We start from the raw sequence: 18,997 nt of genomic DNA on the forward strand, positions 1-18,997 counted from the left end.
ACTTCTATCCCTAACCCAAACCCTAAGGCGACGGTGCCGTTGCCCGCGGCCTCTCCCTTCACCGACGGCGCCATCTCGTCCGAGTCCAGGCTGGAGGAGCACCTGTACATCCGGGAGGCAACAAGGTCAGCACACCGTCGGTCCATCCTTCCCTGGTTCCTCACCGAGCGCCACGAAGAAGAAGAGGTAATCTTTTTCTAACATGTAACCCTCGCCGAACTGAGATGATTTAGTGCTAGAGACTTAGATAGGAGATCTGGAGATGTAGTTTTTGAACAACAAACTTTTGTCCCACTTTAGTCAAGACTCAAGAGTTTCAAGAGATGTAGTGAAGGAGAAGGGGAATGAGAAGGGGATTATGTGTTTTTTTGTAGATAATGGTCAGGAGATAATTATGTTTATTTGCACTAGTACTAGATAATTTTCTATGCTACAAAAATAAGAAGATGAATTATTTGCACTTGATTGATGTACTGACTGCAGATATTATGTGCTGTTTTTTGTAGATAATGGTGAAGGGGAAGGGGAATGAGAAGGGAAAGGGTGCTGGTAAGGAGAATGCGAAGGCGAAGACAAAGGAGAAGAGCGTGACTTACCTAATTAGGCAAGATTCGGCGCTGCCTCCGCCGGTTCCGAGGAAGAAGAGGAAGCCTAAGGTGCAGATTAGGAAGGCGAAAAACTTTCCCAATGCCCCAACGGGAGAGTTGATTTGTAGGTTAAAAAAACACCCTCCACCTCCTCCGCGTCTCCCCGACCGCACCGGTGCCGGCGTGCGTGCCGCGGAAGCCGCTGCCTCTGGCTCCGCAACCTGCTCCGAGCTGCCTCATGCATCTACTATTGTAAGATTGCTTTTACTTGATGCTTGATGTAGCCATATTTCCATATAACCATATAGGTGTTGTTTGCTTATTTGTGTGCTCATGTGTGTTAGGTGGTAGAAGACGAGGAGGAGGACAAGGACGAGGACGTGGACATGGATGAGGACAAGGACAAGGACGATGAGGAATATGAGGAGCAAAATCTGTTTATAGTCCCGCCACAAGCGAGTGCTGATATGTTGGGTGATGATACATCAGAAGGGTATAAGGAATCAACTAATGAACTAGAAGGTGACACTGTGTCCGAGGAATCACTTGTGCATGTTGTCTCTAGTAAGGAGGGGGCAAGAGAAATGAAAAAGAAAAAGAACAAGAGGCCAAGAGCCAATGCTCCTGTTAGGATGTCATCCGATGTTTGAGCCCATTTTCACAAGGTCAAAGAGCCATCGACGAAGCATCCCGGAGAGATCGTGTTGAAGGCTCTTTGTAATTATGGTGGAGGCATTAGTTTGTGGTGCAAGTTATATCAAGGGTGCTCACGTTGACTTGAATCTGGTGGTATGTTTGCCATATTTTCCTTACCTTTTTCTCTTTCTTTTTTGGTCTTGTATGTGATGTGAGCATTTGTCTAACTTCCGCACTTGTAGCCGAGGGATGAGAATGAAGAGGATGATGTTGAGACCATCAAGTTACCCATTGTGGTGGAGGAGATCAATGATTGGTAACTATTCTTCTTGCATGTTTCACTTGTCATACGATACCAAATATTATTTATGTGAATGTTGCTTATATTACTTGTAGACGTTCATCATGTGGATGTTGATCTTGCTATTCTGGAGATGGATGTCAAAGTGGTATTCTCATGTGAAGGTTACTTTTGAATTTGTGTTATGTTGGAATTTGTCGAGTCAGGAACTATGAATTGTTATTGCAAGTTTCGAGATGAACCTCTCATTTGTGTTATGTTGAACTTCTCAATTGACATGAACTCGAAATTATCATTACAAGTTTGTAATCGTGTCGTTTAATGATGATAAGACCTTATGTTTGTGCATGTGATTTTTGTGCTATTGTTCTTCTCAGAATCTGTTGTTTTGATGTCCAAAATACAAATAAGATGATGTCCAAATTTAGTTATGCCATACTAGTCATTATACAGAAACAGAGCACTCACTAAATTTGGACAGCCTAAATTGTGGCCAAAAAGCGCAACAGGGCACTCCCAGGAGAAGCTACAGGCTAAATAATGGCCAAAACGCTTAATAGAGCACTCCCAGGGACAGCTACTGTCTAAATACGACCAAATTTATTTAAACAGTGGCCAATGAAGCACTCCCAGGCTGGAAAACAGCCTAAACAGAGTCCCAGCCATCGGTCCCATTCGGGCTGACCGAGCTTTGCTCCTCTCGGTCTGGTCCTGGAAAATAGGCTTGCTGGCCACCTCGGTCCGGCCCGGACAGGACTGGTCGCGGCCGGTCCAAAGGCTGGCTCGGTCAAAGCCCGGACCGGACCGGACCGCGTCCCCCCTGAGTCGTAGGTGTATCGAGTGGGTGAAAGTATGACATTGTAAGGTGCCTATTGACTAGCCTGGCCTCGCCTTATAAAGGACGGTGAGGACCATGGTTAGAAGTTTCCGTATTCTCCGGGTAGGCGAGGCCCATGACTACTCGGAGATTATGGAAACTTGTAACCATGGGCCTCGCCGTCCATGGTTCTTGATGATTCCTGAAAGGTAAAGTATGCGCTGACTCGCGACGGTAAGTAGCACAGTCTGCCAAGCTCTGAAGCCAACAAGAAGTGGTGAAGTTAGCCTACATATGAAGTTCGTTCAATGGGGGAAAACGCGCCGGCGCATGCTGGCTTTCATGGGATTAACAACAGACAGTCACACGTCCTCATATACTGGCTTTCATGTGAGTAGGTCAAGAGAGTAGTCCTGGTACTCTATGCAGATCCATTAATTGCTTCAAGGTGAAGAGGTGGTGCCTTATCTCTAATACTAGATGTTAGCACCCACACCAAATCACTCGATTATCTTTGGAAATTGGGTAGCTAGTCTCAATTACAGAGTCGGTTACACAAATGGATGAACTAGTCTTGCGAGAGGTGAAAGGGGGAATAGGTAGCCACCGAGTGTCGATTGCCTTTGATCCACCGAATGGGCCTCTCCTCGGTCCTCCCTGCCTTAAGTGGTAGACATTGGTGTCAAGATGGATTCATTCAACCACACGGGCCCACAGAAGCGTGAGTTGGCCTGACGTGCACGCTTGGGATCTATTGTGTCGTCAGGAGGTGGGCCCAACATGTCAGGGTAGCTGACAAGGCACGCGGGTAAACTGGTGTAGTTTTGCAAACGATGTGCACTTGCAGTTTGCAAACCATGTGGAAGTATCATGTATTGTTGTCTCCCTCCAAATGAAATGGGGGTCGGATCTTTTATACCACTTGATTTCCTCTTCTAGAAAAAGACGTCCAATCTTCTCATTGGATTGATGTTTTTCAATCAATCTCTTGAGGTGTCAAAAATGCGGGGCTCTGTGATTTTATCGAGATCATCAATAATCGTGGAAAGGTACTCTTTCTCTTTTTCATAAATACCACTAGTGTGTTTTGTCCATCCAAATTGGAATCACCTTCAGGCTATGATCTTAAAGTTCCATCGCTGAATCGGTGTTTCGACCAACGACAGACTACTCCCACGCACTCTAAGTCAGCAAAGCCCACCTAAGAGCATCTCCAGCCATTCGCCCCCCTGGACGCATAAATCGCCCCCTAGGGGCGAGCCGGCGATACAATCGGCGCTGGGGGCGGTTTCGCGCCCAGTCGTCGCCCCCAGGCGCCGATATTGGCCCACTTTTCAGCCCCATTTCGGCGAATAAAGGGCCCATATGGGCGACAATAGGCCCATATTCAGCGTGGTTCGCCGTTGTTCGGCGTTCAATTATGCACATAATTTTTTTATCACATATTTCATCACAAAAATATCAAATACTTCAACAAAATAGTACAACAACAAATAGTTCAATACAAATTATATAGTTCAACAAATAAAAACTCATATTTCATCACACGTCGTGCCCGACGTCGCCCTTGAGCCTCCATAGATGCTCTATCAGATCTTGCTGCAGTTGATGATGCATCTGTGGGTCTCGGATCTCCTGAGGCATACTGAGATAGGCAGTCCAGCTTGCCGGTAGCTGGTGATCAACTTCGGCTAGAGAAGCCTGCCTGTAGTATGGTTCAGTGTCAAACACTTGGTCTTCTTGCTCGCTCTCGATGATCATGTTGTGCAAGATGACACAGCAAGTCATAATCTCCCACATTTTATCTTTCGGCCAGGTCTGGGCGGGGTACCGGACAACAGCAAATCGAGATTGGAGCACACCAAATGCCCGCTCGACATCCTTCCTGCAAGCCTCCTGAACCTTTGCAAACCAGGCGTTCTTGCCTCCTGGCACAGGGTTTGAGATCGTCTTCACAAATGTCGACCATCTCGGATAGATGCCATCAGCTAGATAGTACCCCTTGTTGTAGTGCCGCCCATTGATCTCGAAGTTCACCAGAGGAGAATGACCTTCAACAAGCTTGGCAAAGACAGGAGAGCACTACAGCATGTTGATGTCATTGTGAGTTCCTGGCGTACCAAAGAAGGAGTGCCAAATCCAGAGGTCATGTGTGGCCACCGCCTTAAGTACCACACTGCAACCGCCTTTGGCGCCTTTGTACATTCCCTGCCAAGCAAATGGGCAATTCTTCCATTTTCAATGCATGCAGTCGATGCTTTCAAGCATCCCAGGAAATCCTCTTGCCGCATTCTGTGCTAGGATCTGAGCAGTGTCTTCCGCATTGGGTGTTCTCAAGTATTTCGGTCCAAACACGGCCACCACTGCCTGACAGAACTTGTAGAAACACTCTATGTTGGTGGACTCTGTTAGAAATATGCCCTAGAGGCAATAATAAATTGGTTATTATTATATTTCCTTGTTCATGATAATCGTTTATTATCCATGCTAGAATTGTATTGATAGGAAACTCAGATACATGTGTGGATACATAGACAACACCATGTCCCTAGTAAGCCTCTAGTTGACTAGCTCGTTGATCAATAGATGGTTACGATTTCCTGACCATGGACATTGGATATCGTTGATAACGGGATCACATCATTAGGAGAATGATGTGATGGACAAGACCCAATCCTAAGCCTAGCACAAAGATCGTGTAGTTCGTATGCTAAAGCTTTTCTAATGTCAAGTATCATTTCCTTAGACCATGAGATTGTGCAACTCCCGGATACCGTAGGAGTGCTTTGGGTGTGCCAAACGTCACAACGTAACTAGGTGGCTATAAAGGTACACTACAGGTATCTCCGAAAGTGTCTGTTGGGTTGGCACGAATCGAGACTGGGATTTGTCACTCCGTGTAAACGGAGAGGTATCTCTGGGCCCACTCGGTAGGACATCATCATAATGTGCACAATGTGATCAAGGAGTTGATCACGGGATGATGTGTTACGGAACGAGTAAAGAGACTTGCCGGTAACGAGACTGAACAAGGTATCGGGATACCGATGATTGAATATCGGGCAAGTATCGTACCGCTAGACAAAGGGAATTGTATACGGGATTGATTAAGTCCTTGACATCATGGTTCATCCGATGAGATCATCATGGAACATGTGGGAGCCAACATGGGTATCCAGATCCCGCTGTTGGTTATTGACCGGAGAGTCATCTCGGTCATGTCTGCATGTCTCCCGAACCCATAGGGTCTACACACTTAAGGTTCGATGACGCTAGGGTTATAGGGAATAGATATACGTGGTTACCTAATGTTGTTCGGAGTCTCGGATGAGATCCCGGACGTCACGAGAAGTTCCGGAATGGTCCGGAGGTAAAGATTTATATATGGGAAGTCCTGTTTTGGTCGCCGGAAAAGTTTCGGGGTTTATCGGTAACATACCGGGACCACCGGGAGGGTCTCGGGGGTCCACCAAGTGGGGCCACAAGCCCCGGAGGGCTGCATGGGCCAAGTGTGGGAGGGGACCAGCCCCAGGTGGGCTGGTGCGCCCCCCCACAAGGGCCCAAGGCGCAAGGGAGAGGAGAAGGGGGCAAACCCTAGGGCAGATGGGCCCTAAGGCCCACCCTGGTGCGCCTCCCCCTCTCCCCTCCCCTTGGCCGCCCCTAGATGGGATCTAGGGGGCTGCCGCCACCCCTAGGGAGGGAACCCTAGGTGGGGGCGCAGCCCCTCCCCTTCCCCTATATATACTTGAGTTTTGGGCTGCCCACAACACACGAGTTCCTCTCCTCTTGTTGGCGCAGCCCTACCTCTCTTTCTCCTCGTTTCTTGCGGTGCTTGGCGAAGCCCTGCTGGAGTACCACGCTCCTCCACCACCACCACGCCGTTGTGCTGCTGCTGGATGGAGTCTTCCTCAACCTCTCCCTCTCTCCTTGCTGGATCAAGGCATGGGAGACGTCACCGGGCTGTACGTGTGTTGAACACGGAGGTGCCGTCCGTTCGGCACTAGGATCATTGGTGATTTGGATCACGACGAGTACGACTCCTTCAACCCCGTTCTCTTGAACGCTTCCGCTTAGCGATCTACAAGGGTATGTAGATGCACTCTCCTTCCCCTCGTTGCTGGTCTCTCCATAGATAGATCTTGGTGACACGTAGGAAAATTTTGAATTTCTGCTACATTCCCCAACAGACTCGGCCATGCGCCCATAGTTGTCGATTGAATCACCGGGAGCTCCATATGCAAGCATCCTCATCGCTGTCGTGCACTTCTGGATGGAGGTGAATCCAAGGGCGCCGGTCCAATCCATCTTGCACTTGAAGTAGTTGTCGAACCCCCGGATGGAATTCACAATCCTGAGGAAGAGCTTTCGGCTCATCCGATAACGGCGCCGAAATGTTTTCTCGCCGTGAAGTGGAGCATCGGCGAAGTAGTCGGAGTAGAGCATGCAGTAGCCTTCGAGACGATGCCGGTTCTTTACTTTCACCCGCCCCGGCGCCGAGCCACCTCGCGCGCGGCTTTTCATTGCTCGCTAGCAGCTGGGCGAGGGCGGCGAGCACCATGAGATGCTCTTCTTCCTGGATGTCGGCCTCGGCTTCCTCCTCCAGCAGTGTGGCGAGCGCTTCCTCGTCATCTGAGTCCATCGCCGAGGCAGGCAAATCGCCGAACACCTTGCGCCCGGTGGGCGTGTACCCGCCGCTAAACTGACCCTCCGCGGCCGGAAACGGCGGCCGAAAACGCCCAGCTTCTGTTGGAGGGGCTGTCGCGGCGAAGCTCTGCTATTTTTCCGGCGTGGAATGGTTATCTAGTGGTGAAAGGCGGCGGGCGGCGCCGGGATATAGCTACTAGCGGCCGAGGGCGCGGGGGGTGGGAGGCGAGTCGGGGAAGAAAACCTTGACTTTTCCCCTGACGGCGTGGGCCAGTCGCGCTTTTCCTTTCCGCCGGAGCCCCCAACTGCCCCTCAGTGCGCCGGGTTCGGCCTGTGACCGCCGGGCGGAAAAAAGGACCGAACCGGCGTTTTTCGGCGTCCTGGGGGTGCGACTGGGGCGTTTTTTGGTGCCGGCGCCAAAAAAGTGGCCTGAGGGGGCCTGTTGAGGGTGCAGCTGAAGATGCTCTAAGTGACCATCCCAACTCAAATTTGAATGGGCGACAAGTACTAAGGGAGTTAAGAGAGTTAAGAGTCGAGTATGGTCGGTGCACAGTCCGAAAGTGTTTCAATACAGTTGAGTGCACACACGGTTAACATTTGAAATTTTAATTCCCATTTGGTATCCATAAACACACTATCAAGTTTCTTGTATGGCGGCACTGGACGGTTATTAGCCCGCGTGAACTGTTTCCCTGACATACTTGCTTCCCTAAGATTCAAAGTGAAAATCACAGCTCGCTCGGCTGATCCCTCCATCAGCGGCCGGCAGGGTAGATCGGTTTGCGGAATTGATCACGAAAATTGTCTCTCGCGTCTCTCAAGCAGCAGCCACCGCAAGGGCAAGCCTCCGACGAGCGTTCCTTGTCTTCCGTTAGGTACACAATGAGAAGCAAAGGATTACATCTTCAGAAATACGTAGTTGTTAAGATTATATCGAATATGTGTATTGGATTACAATTAGACTTGGAACACGCCGAGAATTAATTAGGCGTTTGAGTCAGACACATGTAACACGTGCCTATTACTTAAAGGCACCGTGGGCGGCAAAATTAGACTAGACGAATCTAGTAGGCTAGACACGAGATCGAGAAGGTCGGTCCAGGTACCAATGGCAAGGGGTGCCCTGAGTCCCTGACCAGCCATTGCGCTATGGTTGAGATGTGCCTAATGGCATCGGCAGGCTTGTCGTCGATTTAGTACATGGGAAGGTGTGCCTATGGTCATTCCCCGGGATGTAGCCATAATAGCATTGTGTTCGAGAAATGTTCGACAATTCTGCAGTTACTTAAAACAGTTAAGCTCTCACTTCAAAATTCAGTAACTACTGATAATATTGAAAAAGGGAGGAAATTTCTCAAAAGTACAAACATACCTTAACTCCTGGAAGGGAGTTTGCCAAATAAATTTTGCTTGAAACTGTAAATCAAGAACTCCTGTTCTTAGCAGCAATGAGTAGTACGGTCAATGAATTTATCCACCGTCAATGTTGGTATTATCGTGACAACTCTACAAAAAATGCTTCTTTTTGTAACATTATGGAACTGCTACAACCCTAGCACACAATGGAATTAACCTAGAGGAAAACATGAAAGGCGCACATAGATGCAACACATACTTCGCCCAGCACGATTCAGTTAATGCAGCTACTTTCAGATTGAAATCCTTTGGATTTCAAGTCCTCCTTTAAAGTCTACAGCAGCAGCCACCAGTGGAAAATGATGGTGCGATGCACAAAAGCTAAATACAGTATTAACCTGCATATCAATATAGCCTACGGACACCAGCAGAGCTTCCTTCACGGCAGGAACCGAACAAGCGCTACAGAGGTACGCCGGTCGCAATCCTTCATCAGAACCAAAACATGATAGGCTTACTTGGTCCGCTCTACTTTACTTGACCAACCTGGTATGCCTGCCAGCTGTCTGATTGCTAGCACTTCCATTAACAACTGAAGGTCTGAAGCAAAGTGACCAACTATCTGCCATCTGGTTCCTCAGTGATGGTTACGTCATTATTACTGCAGATAGTTACATCATTATGACTGTACAGAACACTATCCGATTCATCTTCCTTAGATACCCTTAGGTTGAAGTATGCCGGATGCTTAGGCTCTGGAAGAATAACACCCTCGCTGTTTAACATCGCAACGACATTTGACATGGTCGGTCGATCATCTGCATGCTCTTGTACGCACATTAGTGCAATGTTAATGTACCTCCTAGCCTCCGCTGCATGGATCTCCTTACCAATTGATGCTTCTAGAAGCTCAAGAAATCTTCCTCCTTCCCAGAGCTGCCATGACTACAGAAAATTTATCATCACATACATGTCAAAAATTACATCGGTATACAAACAATGTACATATGTGTGTGAGAGTTCACAAAATGCTCACATATCCAAGGAGGTTAAGAAAGTCTTCATGCTGATGGAAACCAGAATTCCTTTGTCCGCTAAGGATCTCGAGAAGTAAGACACCAAAGCTGAACACATCAGATTTGATCGAGTAAATGCCTTCAGATGCATACTCCGGAGCCATATAGCCACTGAAATGAGTTAGAAGCATAAGTAAAATACTATATCAAATTTTAAAGGTTGATGAATCAGCTGATTAATGCTATTTTAATTAATCGTGTTATATACTTACTATGTTCCCACCACCCTCTTTGTGCTTCCTTGAGTATCATTGGAGCTGAAAATTTTAGCTAGCCCAAAATCAGAAATTTTAGGATTCATGTCCTGGTCCAAGAGAATGTTGCTGGCCTTAAGGTCTCTGTGTATGATGCGCAACCGAGAGTGCTTGTGGAGATACAGTAGACCTTGGGCTATCCCTTCGATTATCACACATCTTTTATTCCAATCAACCAAAGTTGTTCTGCTAACATCTGCACATTAGAAAGTGCATTTTATAGTATGGACGAAACGCGATCCAAAATATGGTTGAACTACACTGTGCATACCAAAGATAAAGAAGTCCAAGCTCTTATTTGGCAAATATTCGTACACCAAAAGTTTTTCCTCTCCCTGAATGCAGCAACCCATGAGCTTGACCAGATTACTGTGTTGTAGTTTTGCAATAAGTTCAACTTCATTTTTGAATTCTGTGAAACCCTGTCTTGAATGTGAGGCAAGCCTTTTAACTGCAATTTCTATTCCATCTGGTAATTGGCCCTGGAAGCATGTACAAAGCTGGAGGCATTATATTTTACTGAAATTACAGAAAATGGATTACATGCCATCCATGGGAAAAGGACTTTTGGGATATACAGCATCACATATCCAACGCATGGCCTTCATATTCTTTTTCAGTGCATTACACCTATTTCCTTCGGAGCTTCAGTCCACTGTCGTTTATCAAGAGTTCCATCTTAATTCTTTCTCTAGTTTAAGGCTAGGTAGCAGGTTACTTATGCTAATAATATTTGGTTGAGATACATTTATAAAACTGGATTTCGGGAGTATATGTTTATCAAGCAACTGTATGTTTTTTTTTCTCATTCTAGGGTGTCGATAATATTGAAAAGCGTGTGACTTCGCTTCACCATAGTTTGCTATTACTGGGATGAATGATATGATAACCATTGGAGATATTGGAACTTATATACATTATTTTCAAAGGTAGCTTTAAAACTAGGCACATCATATCACGATTCATTATAGATTCAGCTACTGTAATTAGCTCTACTGTAAATATATAAGGACTTTTTAGGCAATCGTGATTTAATATATATTTTAGAATGAACATATAATTGAATCTTTTCAAGACAACACATTTACCTTGTAGACAGGGCCAAAACCACCTTGCCCAAGTAGGTTTTCTTTCGAGAAGTTGTGTGTAGCACGCAAGATCTCAGAGAAGTCAAAGAGAGTGAACTCTGAACTCTTTTCTTCCAATCTCCAAACCAATGCGTCTTCTTCCGGCCTATTTGTGGCAGCTTGATCATGTACGATTTCTGTTCCTAAATTGAGAGGACACACAAACATACAACCTTAAGGCTGAGTACATATATAAGTGGTAATTTTTTAGAGGAATGTTCTAATCCAAATAACAACAAACCTTTTCTTTGTCTTCTCATCCATACAACGAAAAAAATAACACACAGAAATATTGACAGTAATGGAGCTGCCACAGCAATAATCCAAAGCGCCCTCCGGTGTGAGTTGCGTCCTAAGAAAAACACGACTTCATATATAGTTTCATATAAATATAAAAACGAATCCTATATCCTATATACCTAAAAGAGTCACCCCCACTAACTTAATTATCTCAACATGCAAGCATGCCACATCACTATACAATTATGAATGTGATAAGGACCACCTCAACATGCAACAATGCATGGGAAAAGACCCACCACCACATGCAACCATGCATGAGAAAATATTTTTCATTCTATTATTCTACTTATATTCAATAAATATTGGAGGTAAAAATATATTTAATAAATATTTTACAACTTTACATACATATAATAAGTCGTATGTATTGTAAATTTTGGTTCACGTGTTATGAATCTAAATATCTATATTCAATACAATCAAATCTCATTGAAATATATTGCAACCAATTTCCGCAACAGCGCGCAGGGCATCATCTAGTTTATTTAGTGTTAGAGACAATGACAAATCAGTTGTAGGTCATGGATCATCTCACTCGACCACACTTTACCAATTGAACATGGGTCAGCCCCTCTTTGAATTTTGAACCATTCTGACTCTAGCATCTTTCCCCTTATCAATTAACATCATTTTCATTGTTATTGACTTAACATAGTTCTTGTACTTATTTGTTTTTATTAATCTATTTTTAAGCTCATGTCTGCTAGTCTAAAAATGCTACCATGTACTCCCTCCGTTTCTAAATACAAGACTATTTAGAGATTCCAATGCAGACCGCATACGGAGCAAAATGAGTGAATCTACACTTTAAAATAGGTTTATATACATCCGTATGTAGCGCCTATTGAAATCTCTAAAAAGTCTTATATCACGCAAGATGTGTGACATGTTGCCTAAATTAATGAATCTAACTGAAGCAGTGGTGCCATGTCCAACCATGGATCTGCCGGGAAGGACGAGAATTTACATACCATGAAGTTCTTGGGTGGTCGCTTGCGCCTCCGGAGGTGGTGGTGCCGCATCCGGTGAGTGCGGTTGCGACTGCGGGGGTGGGTACAATGTAACTGGCGGCATGGTATTGTTGGTCGGCGGAAGTTCAGATACCAAGCTGATAATACGCAGCATGGGGTCCCCTTGAAAGAACGGGTATATCTCGTACCTCATGCTACACCGTGTCCCCAGAAGTCGACCACCTTTCCTACCGTCCATGTACTTGAGTGTTATCTGGGAGTAAGGCTGGAAACAGGCCGCACAGTCGTCAGCGGTCAGGTCGGGCGTGCACTGCATAAGGCAGTAGAGCGTCGGGAGGGAGCTGACATCCAAGCGCGAGGTGGTGAACCTCCTCGAGCTGTTCGCAGCCGATTGAGCTGTGTTGTTCAGAAGTGTGAACAACAAGAAGCTGAAGGAGTCAGCTCTTGTCGAGATGTTTATGAACATGTCGAGGCTCACAATGACGAGTATATTGTCATTGACGTTGGTGGCGAGAAAATTCTTGTTGGAGAACCTGAGCATGCAGGGATTGCTATTGTAGTACACGGTGGCGTCCTTATTGCTCGTGCAGTGTTCCTGCCCGTCCTGGAAGGCGGTCACCAAGCATCCCTCGCAGGCAGAGGCATTGGAGTCCCCGCGGCAGAGAGCAAGGGCAAAGATGGTGTTTGGAACATTGCCGACTGTGTCGGTAGCGAAGAGGGTGGTGTTGGATGCTGCTTTCTTCGGGAGGGTGGAAGAGAGGAGCTTGAGGTTGGCTTCATAGGTGCTATTTGATTTGTAGTTGCCGCTCTCGCCGCATGCTGGCCACGTTTGGGCAGCGGTGAGAGGCACGAGGAGCAGGAGGAGGAGGGGGAGGATAACCATGGCCATACATGGATGACAAGGCAGATCCACGGCTGATAGGAACCTCATCGCCATGCAACTTGTAGAAACTGAAGAGCTCTCATAAAAATGGGAGAGAAAAAAGTATGTTAGAACAGGAAGATAATAAGTAACTAAAAAGGAAAAAAAATGTAGAGAACTGGAAAACACCACCATACATCGAAGCTCCACCTCCCCGCGTTGTAGTGACACTGGATCATCAATAAATAATGGCACACCAACCTAAAGAACACAGAGGAGAAATGTCCATATGCTCAGAACTGCAAGGACAGCATGCTATTGCTGGCAAAAAGGTTAAGAAATGTCTCAGAATTTGGAACCTGTGGAGCTAGAAGAATTGTGCATGCTATTGCTGTCCTCTGTTTGCAGCACCGGGCGTCTATGTTCTAGATATGGTGATCATGTTCTAGAAATCACGCTGCAAAATTGAAGGCATGTAAGCATCAAAGAAGTGTGTGCTCGACAAATAATTAAGAGATCTAAATCTCAAAGTTCAGATGTCACAAGTAGCCATTCAGATATCAGGGATTAAGCTGGAAGTTAAGGAAGTCTACTCCCAAGTCAAAAACAGGGTTAAGCTGGGAGTTGAGGAAGTCTACTCCAAGTCAAAAACAGGGTTAAGCTTGGAGTTCAGAAAGTCTATTATATTCCAAGTCAAGAGAGGGTTAAGCTGGAAGTTTATGAAGTCTACTATATTCCAAGTCTTCATTTTGATAGTTCAATTGGACAGGCAATCGAAAATTCTCAATTCAACATGTTGTTTAGCGTGAGCAAAATTCAGTGTCTTCTCTTCAAGCTGGATAACGAATCTAGCCCGGCAAAAAAAATAAAAAATCTAGGGGCTTACCACTGGATTATGGGGACTGCAGATAGGGGCTTGTGGGTTACCGATTGTCGACCACAAAGCTTTGCATTGCGAGAGAAACTGTCTTAAAACCATGGGGGAAAAGAGGTGATTTCGTACCGAGCTTAGCACTGGAAGTGGAAGCACGATTGCGTCGCCGGCGCGCGACCCCCGTTCTCCTCTCCGGCACGAAGCCGCCGGGCGCCGGCGCTCGCTCCGCTCCCCTGCTCGCTCGCCAATGTATCCCCGGTCCAGGCGGCGTGACCCGGAGATAAGTCGACAGAGTGGGGAGTGGGGGAGGAGGAGCCACTCGATTCAGTGGAGGACGGCGGCGGAGTGGAGTGCACTTGTTTTCCAACTTGGGTGGAGTGGACGAGGAGGAGGAGAATGACTGGCTGGCCGACCGCGACCGAGTCCAAGTCCATCCCGTCCGTCTCTCTCCCGGTGCCGACCAGCTGCCTCTGTGGGCTCACATGGGCCTGCATCGACCGTCTCTGTTCGGCTCTGTGGGCTCACATGGGCCTGCGTCGACCATATGCCTGAAAAGTTCACAAATTGCGGCCTTAAGAGCATGTCCAGCCGTTCAGCCTCTCAAGGCGTCGAAAAAGAGCGGCCTGGGGGCGAACCGGCGCTAGATCGGCCTCTGGGGCGACCTAGCTCCCAACCACGCCCCCAGACGCCCCTCAACCCGCTGTAAATTCAAATGTAGTCATTCCCGCTTACAAAATAGACGCCACAAATCCGATGATCATACGACCACAGTTCAGCGATCGAATGAAAAGTTCGGCGTTCAAAAAGAAAGGACGCACATCAGACGGCGAGGTCGGCCTCCGGCGTCGGCAGAGTCGGCGTGCGTGGGCTTGGCGGGGTCGGAGCTTCTTCTGTGTCGGGCGGCGTCGGTGTGGCTTCTGTGCTGGGCGGCGTCGGCGTGGCTTCTGTACTGCGGGGAGTCGTGGAGCCATCATCGCTCGGGCTTGGCGGCGTCGGCGTGGGCATGGGAGTTGGTGGCGCCGTCGACGGCAGCTGGTTCAGGATGAGACCATGCTCCGCCAAGTACCACACCTTGATCGCCTCGTCATTGCTCTGGAGCATGTCCGCCCCACCCAGCAGGAAAGCTAGGTCGGTGTTCCTCTTCTTTGCAGCGACGTTGGTCCGGAGTAGGTCGAACTTGACGGCGCTGCTCGTCATCAACGCCGACTACCGCGCCTCGGTCTTCTCTTCACGCAGGACGGCCCGGGTCTGTGCATCGGCGAGGCAATGCTCGATGGACTCCTGCACTCGCGCGGTAGCCGCGTCGACGTGTTTCCCCTTCTTGGCCCCTTTGTTGCCATCCGACCGCCCCTCTGACGCGCCCGGCGTCGGCGCGTCCGGCTTGTAGGTTTCCTTGGCCTTGTCGAGGGTGCGCCGGACTTCCGCCCACTTCTCGCACTTGCCAATGCGCTTGTAAACATGGAGGTACTTGAACTCTTGGTCGCGGTTGCCTAGGCGATACAAGGCGAACATGTGCACCAGCTACGCGGAGGAACAAATAGTTGGCGGGCGCGCACGGCGAATAGAAGCGAGAGACCGGCGTGTCGTACCTGATCCTCGACGTTGGCGCCGCTCTCCGGCCGAGCCGCGACCTCCTCGACGACCCCATGCCATTTGTTGCACGCCGCCTGGATGAGCCCCCAATGGTTCGCCATTGCCTTCGCCCCGCGCTGCATGTAGACGCCTTTAAAGTAGGGGGTCGACGAGCTTGCGCTCGTCGAACTCGGCCTTGATGCGCCCCCAGTACATCTCGATGCTCTAGTTCGCGCCGGTGGTTGGGTCGAGGCAGATAACTTTTCACGCTTCGGCGAGGCATTCCTGTTCCTTGGACGTCCACTTGATGTGCGGCTCGTCGGCCCTGGTCGCCCCCTTCTTCTTCTTGCGCCTCCTCGCAGGAACAGTCATCGGCTCCTCCTCCTCTTCCTCCTCCCCCTCCTCCTCGTGCTCCTCCGGCTCCTCCTCGCAGTACTCGAGCTCGCCGTCCATGCTGTCGCTGAGGTCCACCATGTTGTCCTGGGTAGCGAACCCGGGGGATGCGGCGGCCGCGGCCGAGCCTGCCGTGATGATGTCGTCCATGTCGGCGTCGGTCTCGTCGGTGTCGCCGAGGTGCGACGTGGAAGCTTGTGAGAAGGGCAGCGTGCCACGACGGAGAGGGGGCATCGAGGAGCATGCGTAAGTCGACGGCGAGTAGTTGTATGGAGGGTACTGCACGCCGGCGAAGGCGGGCGAGGGCGTGCGCTGGATCGGGTGTCCATGGGGGAAGGTGACGTTGGGGTTGAACCCATCGTGCACATCCCCGTCGGCGTAGCCCGACGACGGCGTGCATCCCCATGGCTGCGGCGACGACGAGAAGCCGGACAGAGAGCGCAGACGCTTTGCTGGCTCTAGGGTACGTACTGGGCGTGGCTGCCTAGTGGATTCATCATCCCCAAGCGAGTCACCTTGGCCTCGGCTTGGTCCGCCGCAGCCGCAGCCGCACGCGCCGCGTTGTCACGGGTCTTCTTGGCGATTGCCCTGTTCCGCCGGTCGGAGGTGACGGCCTCCCGTCGCTGAACTTCTGCCCTCCACTCGCCGTTTGTCATGTCCGGTGGCTTGGACGGCGACGCCTTCGGCTTCCTCTGCTTCGGCTGGGCGACGGAGGCGGTCGCGGTGGTCGCAGCGCGGGGGGTCACGTACTTCTTCGGCGGCATGGCGGCGGTTGGGAGACGAGCGGGAGGGAGATTGGCGGGAGGAAATGAGAGAATGAGAGGGAAGTGGGGGCGAGGGCGGGAAGAGGCTCTCGACTCGCCGACAGAGCGGCCCCACGCCCCTTTTCGCTTGTGCCGGCGCCCCCAGGCACGCCCCAGCGTGCCGGGTTCGGTCTGAGTCCGCCGGCACCAGTTTCAACCCGAGCCGGCGAAAAACGGGCTACTATGGGCGTAACTGGGTCGAATTTTGGACGCCAGCGCGGCAAAAATATCTGGGAAGGGTCTGTTGGGACCACGGCTGAAGATGCTCTAAGCACTGCGTTCCTGGGCTGGCCAAGCAGGCCGAGCCCTAAATAACATGGTTTGATTCTGTTTGACAGCAGACATGTTGTCCTTTGATTTCACCCGTTGACTGTTCACTTGACCATTGACCGTTACCATTTATAAAAATAATTAGTTTGAAAAAAGTTCATGAATTGAGAAGATTATATATTCAAAAGAATTATGATTTTGAGAAAAGGTTCACAAATTTGAAAGAGAATTCATAAAATATAAAGAAGTTTGTGCATTTTCAGAAAAAGATAAAACAAAGTAAAAAAAAACCAGTTCAGACAACCAAGAAAATTATAAAAAAGGAAAAAATGGCTGAGAGCCCAAAACCGGCGGCCGAAGCACTCGAATACCTCTTAATGGGCCAGCCCATAGAGAAAAAGATCGAAGGGGAGGGTGTGCGTCGCGTAGGCGCATGAAGCGCCAAATGGGATTTGGTTGCATGTAGCTCATTTAATAGTCTCGGCATGCCACATTGCTGAAAATGAAGTCGCTATGCTAAGACTTTATAGGACTAATGCACCAGAATAGCAACCGTTGTCAATGAAGAGAAGTTTAGATCGGAAGGATCAAACCTGAAGACACATGATGAATAAAAACGAACGGATCCGAGCAGATCCACCAATGACAACCATCGGCCGAGTTCCCGCGAGATTCGCCGGAGACACACCTTCATACGCCCTCTGATGATGCTATACACATCATTGAGATGGGGGCTAGACGGGAAAAACTTTATTCCATCTTCAAGAAGCTGCCGCTGTCTCGTCTTTCTGAGCAGGACACAAGCCCTAACGAAATTTGAAGAAGTAGCTAAAAACGGACCCCTCCCGTCGACAAAGGCCGGGATCCGCCGTGCACCCATGGCCCTAAGGCCATAGGAGATGTGGCAGGTCGGTGCCGCCACCGACGGGAGGCAGAAACCCTAGCCGCTTTTCCTTGGAGGAGAGACGAAGGGAACTAATGGGGTGTACTACTCACATTGAACGAGCATAGATGACATACATTAAAGAAAAAGACACATATGTAACATTTTTTTCCTAAACAAAAATATTTTCTGTCATGGAAGTGGCATTACCAGATGGTAAAACTGATGAAAACGTGTATTATTATGAATGTGTTGGGCACCTACTTCTATAAAATTATTATTATGATAAAAAATTTAATTTTCATCCTAAGAAGGCCGGCGGCACACCTATATGACTTCTTTGGGCTTTCCACGACGTAAAAAATCGTGGTAATTAAGTGAGGGCGAGATTTTTATGGTGATTTCAGCACTTTGCATGGTAGAAGGTGGGCGGTTGGCTCGAGGGAGATGCAGAAGTTTTGTGCAATCACTCTATGTGGGTGCGGGCCTTCACATAACTGAACTCAAGTGATCGATCGTACGTGGGCGGTAGTTGTAGGACCCTGATCAAACGATTCTCATGTGCGGTACTTGCAGGCCCCTGTTGCATGAGCGAGACTTCACATTATAGAGAGAACCCGATTGTTCGACGACATGCGCGAGAGTCACTAGCTAGCTGCTGTGTGGTGCACGGTAGTTGAGAAGCTGTATGCATATGTGCGAGTCGTTCTGATCAAGATGTCCCAATTGGCATACCAGACTCTCTATCTCGTTATTGATGCTGTGTGTACTTGGCGGTGGTGCATCCACGAAAGCCGTATGTGCAAGTAGACCTCCTGTTGCATCCTGCGTGGTAGTTGGAGGCCTTGATGTATGCACAAGCGTACTTGCTGGGTGCGTTTCGAGGAGCCTAAGGCGTTGTTGCGTCCCTCGCGTGTGATATATAGAGGGTGCTTAGATTCAAGGGACTTATTTTAGTCTGACTAAAAATAGTCTCTTTAAGAGGCTAAAGTTCTAAGCATTCGTGACTAAAGAGGGGCTAAAACTAGTATTAAGACTAAAACTTTTTAGTCAGGGGTACCCCTACTAAGAGGGTGCTTGGATACGTTTTAGTCTCATGACTAAAAGTAATGAGACTAAAACTTACTAGCCTCACCCATGCTTGGATCCAAATACTAAAGAGGCTAAAATCAATTTAATGAGCATTTATTATCCTCCAAACCCTCCAATCCAGAACTTGCATGTGTTAAAGAAGAGGAGTTAAATGAGGAGAGAGAGGACTGGTCCAG

General features: G+C 48.5%; 2 protein-coding genes and 1 pseudogene across 5 annotated transcripts in view; all 3 read right to left on the reverse strand.

The window, feature by feature from the left end:
- The window catches only part of LOC125546126 (cysteine-rich receptor-like protein kinase 10), a 107,952-nt gene that overhangs the window by 56,174 nt on the left and 32,781 nt on the right, over nucleotides 1-18,997 (reverse strand). The gene's annotated exons all lie outside the window — the stretch shown is intronic.
- LOC125546120 (cysteine-rich receptor-like protein kinase 10) lies at nucleotides 8,364-14,202 on the reverse strand. Of its 4 annotated transcripts, none has more exons than XM_048710264.2 (10): nucleotides 13,938-14,202; nucleotides 13,294-13,391; nucleotides 13,132-13,195; nucleotides 12,073-13,023; nucleotides 11,040-11,150; nucleotides 10,760-10,935; nucleotides 9,943-10,171; nucleotides 9,630-9,867; nucleotides 9,378-9,528; nucleotides 8,364-9,286 (listed from the first exon to the last, which is right to left on the reverse strand). In XM_048710264.2, the coding sequence occupies exons 4-10, from the start codon at nucleotides 13,007-13,009 to the stop codon at nucleotides 8,960-8,962; spliced, it is 2,169 nt and encodes a 722-aa protein (XP_048566221.2). In that variant the 5' UTR covers nucleotides 13,010-13,023; nucleotides 13,132-13,195; nucleotides 13,294-13,391; nucleotides 13,938-14,202; the 3' UTR covers nucleotides 8,364-8,959. The 4 variants fall into 4 exon arrangements, with proteins under 4 accessions (XP_048566221.2, XP_087370298.1, XP_048566220.2 ...); XM_087514172.1 differs by having other exon boundaries at nucleotides 9,943-10,153; nucleotides 13,938-14,201; XM_048710263.2 differs by having other exon boundaries at nucleotides 10,760-10,941; nucleotides 13,938-14,201.
- Nucleotides 14,628-15,320, reverse strand: LOC147981941 (uncharacterized; annotated as a pseudogene).

This window comes from Triticum urartu, chromosome 3A, assembly GCF_056163025.1.
Source record: "Triticum urartu cultivar PI428250 chromosome 3A, HENAU_Tu73, whole genome shotgun sequence".
Taxonomy (NCBI): domain Eukaryota; kingdom Viridiplantae; phylum Streptophyta; class Magnoliopsida; order Poales; family Poaceae; genus Triticum; species Triticum urartu.

Bases quoted from the DNA above. Each gene is read 5' to 3' on its own strand.
- LOC125546120 (XM_048710263.2), bottom strand. From the start codon at position 13,009: ATGGCGATGAGGTTCCTATCAGCCGTGGATCTGCCTTGTCATCCATGT. The intron at 10,172-10,759 runs GTAAATGTGTTG...TAATGCCTCCAG, and splicing joins GTTTTGGCCCTGTCTACAAG to CTTTGTACATGCTTCCAGGG. The intron at 9,529-9,629 runs GTAAGTATATAA...AACTCATTTCAG, and splicing joins AAGAGGGTGGTGGGAACATA to TGGCTATATGGCTCCGGAGT.